The sequence below is a fragment of the Nanorana parkeri genome, unplaced genomic scaffold (genome assembly GCF_000935625.1).
Source record: "Nanorana parkeri isolate BGI_ZX_2015 unplaced genomic scaffold, ASM93562v1 scaffold1420, whole genome shotgun sequence".
Classification (NCBI taxonomy): domain Eukaryota; kingdom Metazoa; phylum Chordata; class Amphibia; order Anura; family Dicroglossidae; genus Nanorana; species Nanorana parkeri.
The window spans coordinates 387780-392956 of NW_017307688.1; the positions used below are offsets into that span (position 1 = coordinate 387780).

The 5177-nt window shown below is 47.2% G+C and overlaps 1 protein-coding gene across 2 annotated transcripts in view; it reads left to right on the forward strand.

Annotated features, from left to right (window-relative positions):
* The window catches only part of TSPAN18 (tetraspanin 18), a 134361-nt gene that overhangs the window by 117423 nt on the left and 11761 nt on the right, over positions 1-5177 (forward strand). For both annotated transcript variants that reach the window (XM_018569895.1, XM_018569894.1), the window contains exons 5-7: positions 2464-2539; positions 3074-3268; positions 4776-4850. In XM_018569895.1, the coding sequence (XP_018425397.1) occupies positions 2477-2539; positions 3074-3268; positions 4776-4850 (333 nt within the window). In that variant the 5' untranslated portion in view covers positions 2464-2476. The remainder of the gene's footprint in view (positions 1-2463; positions 2540-3073; positions 3269-4775; positions 4851-5177) is intronic.

Below are 5177 nucleotides of genomic sequence, written 5' to 3' on the forward strand. Positions count from 1 at the left end.
CCCCCCCCCCCCCCCCCTATATAGGCCAGGACTGGCGCATCGCTGCATTCGGCGTCCTGTTCTAGGGAGTGGGAAGCAGATGGGCATCGCGGGGAACGTTCTGAGCGAGCGCTTTTATCCCAGCGGTGTCAGAAAAAAGAGACGTTTTGTTTTTAGTTCTGGTTTACTAAATACGATACGGGGAGGAAGTTTGAAGCTCTTAAAGCGAACCCGGGCACTGCAAGGGTTAACTTCTCATATTTGTTTTAAGGGATTCTTATCTTACCTGATCCCCGCTCCCCCGGCAGTCGGCGCTCACCTTCTCTCCCCTCCGTTCCAGCTTGTGGACTGTCCCTTGGTGTCCTCACGTATAATGCACCCTACATTGGACATTTTTTTTTTTTTATCCGGAGATATTCTTTACAGTATATGTATCACTAAGGTCTCTGAGTGTCACTGAGGCAGGAAGTGAGGGGGGTGAACCATGCCAGTGGCTCCACAAAGGGAAAGCTCACGGCAGTACAGTGGGTGTCACCGAAGCAGGGAAATGAGGGGACGGGACATCCCTAGTGGCCCCACATAGGTAAACTGGCACAGCAGCACCTTGGGTGTCCCTAAGGCAGGAAGTGGGGGAGGGGAACATCCCCAGTGCCCCCACATAGGGAAGAGAGCACAGCAGTACCATTGGTGTCACTGAGGTAGCAGGTGAGGGGAAAACATCCCCAGTGCCCTCACAAAGGGAAATAAGCACTGCAGTAGCATGGATGTCACAAGGGCAGGAAGTGAGAGGGAAATATCCCCAGTGACCCCACATCGTAAAACAGCATGGCAGGAAGTGAGAGGGGAGATATCCCCAGTGGCCCCACATAGGGAAAGCAGCACACCAGTACCATGGGAAAATAATTACTGCAGTTCTGTGGATGTCACAAGGGCAGGACACGAGAGGGAAGACAGCACAACAGTACCATTGGTGTCATTGAGGCAGGAAATGAGGGGAAAACATCTCCAGTGCCCTCTCATAAGAAAATAAGCACTGCAGTACCACAGATGTCACAAGGGCAGAAAGTGAGCACGAAATATCCCCAGTGTGGCCCAACATCAGAAAACAGCACGGCAGTACCATGGGTGTCGCTGTGGCAGGAAGTGAGAGGGGAAACAACCTCAGAAGCCCCACATAGGGATAATGGTATGGCAGCACCTTGGGTGTCACTAAGCGAGGGGAGAAACATCCCCAGTGCCCCCACACTGAAAACAGCACACCAGTACCATGGGTGTCACCATGGCAGGAGGTGAGAACACATCCCGAGTGTCCCCACACCGGAAACATAGCACAGCAATACCATGGGGGTCACCAAGGCAGGAGGTGATTGGGAAAACATCCTGATTGCCTCCACATAGGGAACACAGCACAGCAGTACCATGGGGGCCACCAAGACAGGAGGTGGTGGGAACACATCCCCAGTGCCCTCACATAGGGAACACAGCACAGCAGTACCATACCATGGGGGTCACCAAGGCAGGAGGTGAGGGGAACACATCCCGAGTGCCCACCACATAGGTAACACGGCACAGCAGTATAATGGGGGCCACCAAGACAGGAAGTGAGGGGAACACATCCCGAGTGCCCACCACATAGGTAACACAGCACAGCAGTACCATGGGGGCCACCAAGACAGGAAGTGAGGAGGGAAACATCCCTAGGGGAGACACAGAAATATAAAACCCAACAAAGGATCCACCACATTCCTGCTCTATCCAGAACTGCTTTTGACTTGAGTCCCCCTTTAATCCGATCCTCAAGCCCGGCACTTTATTTAAAAGCAGCAACCGCTCGTTATTTTATGATTGTCTGTAAGCCGTTTTATTGTTGCTCTTATTTACAATCTGATTGAAGTGTCGCACACGTATACATTATCAGCGGGCTCAGGCATGTAGGAGTGCATTCTAATGGAAGTCGGTGATTAGCGGATCAATCAGCAGGGGTCGGAGTTCCACTTACTCTGATTGGAGTGACGTTTTCATCCCCCTGCACCTCGCACCGCGCTGACCCCGCGTATACCCGCCAATCAGCCGCATCAACAACTCAAGTCTCTGGCAGCCGGACCGTGCGCTTGATTAAATTAAACCGTGATTAAGAATTGTTCGCTGAGCGGCAAATTCACCGGCAGGTCTCGGACCCTTTTGAGTGTCGGAAACCTGTGATGATTGCAAGAGGTGCCACCGCTGCATCATCTGGTCATGTGATCCCAATCGCTAAAATCTCCTATAAGTTTTAACATGTTAATGTGATTTTAAAAGTCATTTCCAACATGCATAAATCTGCAGCTTTCATTAAAATAATCCCTGGTTTATCCGGCCATGAAGGCCCTTGTTGTTATAGAGTGACAACCCTCGGTCCCCATTTCTTAATTGCGCTCTTGAGTTGTCAACTTGCTGATGAGATTGGAAAGACTGATCATTCTTAATTTTTTTCTTTGTCAACAGGAGGAAAACCAACATGGAGGGCGATAGCTTGAGCTGCGTGAAATACCTCATGTTCATCTTTAACTTTTTTATATTTGTAAGTATTCTGTTCTGCAGGTGAAGCCCAGATCTGGGCAGCTTTTTATTTTTTTTCTGGGGGTCCCAGGACATGGTAAATACAAGAAAGCAGCTCTGTCTGTCTCCAGTGTAGTAATTGCTTTCTGCCACTAGAGGTCCCCAGTCTTTCAAGTTGGATGACACCGACACCTAACATCATATAAAATGGAACACTGAGGGCAATCCTGTGATTGCAAAGCGTCATGGACCCGCCCCCTGAGTGGACATCACCACAGTGCTCGCAGACAACAATGCAAGGAACAGCCGTCACATCTGTGCTGGTCTCTATCATTGAGGCCCGCGGGGGCGGTAAAATGGTCATCAATAATGTCCTGCATGGCCTTATCAACAGTACACTAAAAACGCCATAAGAGACCCTTCTAGATGTGAATTCTGTATTCAACTAATTCCATCTTGAATTAAATCGGCATGAAGGCATGTCATGGAAGTGACTCTGATAAGTGTGGGAACATTCCTGATACCAAAAAAATCTCTCGCCTCTGCTTCATCTTAGCTTGGTGGAACTTTTCTGCTTGGACTCGGGGTTTGGGTAATCGTTGACCCCACCGGCTTCCGGGAAATCATAGCTGCAAATCCCTTGATGTTCATGGGCGCCTACCTGGTCTTGGCCATGGGAGCCATGTTGTTTCTTCTCGGCTTCCTGGGCTGCTGTGGAGCCATCCGTGAGAACAAGTGCCTTCTGCTGTTTGTGAGTAGCAATTTTTTTTAACCTTTACTTTGCTGCTGCCACGCTGATATTAACATCTACAATTTATAACACTTGTTGGCGAGATCTCTGTAGCTTGGCTCCCTGGGATGGTCTTTGTTCATTTTAACGAGAAGGAAATGCTTTGTTGGGTGTTATTTTGTAGTTGGCTCATTGTCACAGGACAGTTCTCCATGCTTGGGTGCATTTGGACGGAAACAAGTAACCATATATGTTTGGGTTCACATACATTATATGGTCAAAAGTATGTGGACCCCTCCTCTAAATTCAGTTCAGGTATTTCTAGTAAAGGGTCCTGTCAATCATCAATGACATTGTAGACAATTGTGCTCTTCCAACCTTGTAGCAACAGTTTGGTGAAGGCCCTTTTCTGTTCCAGCATGACTGTGACCTTGTGTACAAAGCCAGCTCCAGAAAGACATAGTTTGAAGAGTTTGGTGTGGAGGAACTTGAGGGCACAAAGCACTGACCTCAACCATACTGAACACATTTGAGGTGAACTGGAATGCCAATTGCAGGCCAGGTCTTCTCATCCAACATCAGTATCTCACCTCAAAGTTTTAATTATGTTCACAGGTTTACTTTTTTGTGGCATAAAATATGCTTTTGGCCATGCATCAGTGCCCTACTTAAAGTGACATTAAACCCTCAGATTTTGTAACCTAAAACAATAGTGTAATGTGTACCTTACTGTAATCCATGGTTGTTTTCCTTCTCTTTGCTGCTCTTCCTTTTAAATCTGTATCTGTTCTCATGCTGGGCAGACCTTCTGTTTTGCAGCAGACTGCCTTGTCTCAGGAATCGATACATGGTGTCTGTGTATAGGTTTGTATAGGTATGTAACCTGAACCAGCACTACAGGAAGAGGCCCTGAGCTGAAAAGGGAAGTTCTCCCCAAGCATGAGAAGAGATACAGATTTAAAAGGAAGAGCAGCAAAGAGAAGGTAAACAGCCATGGATTACAGTAAGGCACACATTACAGTATTGGTTTATGTTAAAAAATCTGAGGGTTTAATGTCACTTTAAGGTTATACATTTTGACAGAGGCTATAAAGGTCCAGATCAGTGTTAACATGTAGAACCAAATGAATTGTATGTGTAAGAATTGTCTGCAGTGCCTACTACTCCAAAACGTATGTGGCCTTGAGTCAGAGAGATTTAAAGTAAAGGCACTGGAACTTCTGATCTTCCAACTGCTGGTTACTCTAGTATGACTACATGAGTTCAAATAGCATACATGGTTTCTACATTGTGTGGCGCTCACCCCCAAAGGAGCCGCCGTAATGTATTGGGCCTCCAGGGTGGCTACACTTGTTTTCAGGGTTTACAGTCCTGTGATTCAGCTTCTGATTACCTATAGGAACTTAGATCTTCAAATACATATGTATATGCCAACAGAATACACATCTCAGTGTCTTTGTCACTTTCTGAAGACCCATCAAACACACGGAGTGCTAATTATCCTTAACGTCACCATTTTCTCTTCCAGTTCTTCATGTTTATTCTGGTTATATTCCTGGCGGAACTCTCGGCTGCTATTTTGGCGTTCCTGTTCAGGGAGAACGTAAGTGTCACAGAGCTGAACCAAATCAGAACCTGGCTGTGTTACAATAGAATGATGATAAATACTACCCAGTTCTGGGTAGTATTTGTATTCCGGGAAAATAGGCAAGATTCAAGCCAATGGGACTGGCGCTCACTCCGCCAATGCTAGGAACCACGGGGCTGCCCTCTCAACCAGGGAGTCACTGAAATCTTGGGAACATGCAACAAAACGCAGAGCAGGCGCCAACTCCTAGTGCAGTATGTTTATTGACCAAATGATGAAATAAGAGTGAAGGTCTTGCTCTGGGGAAGGGGTTGGTTAGCCCGAAACACCTTACCACGACCC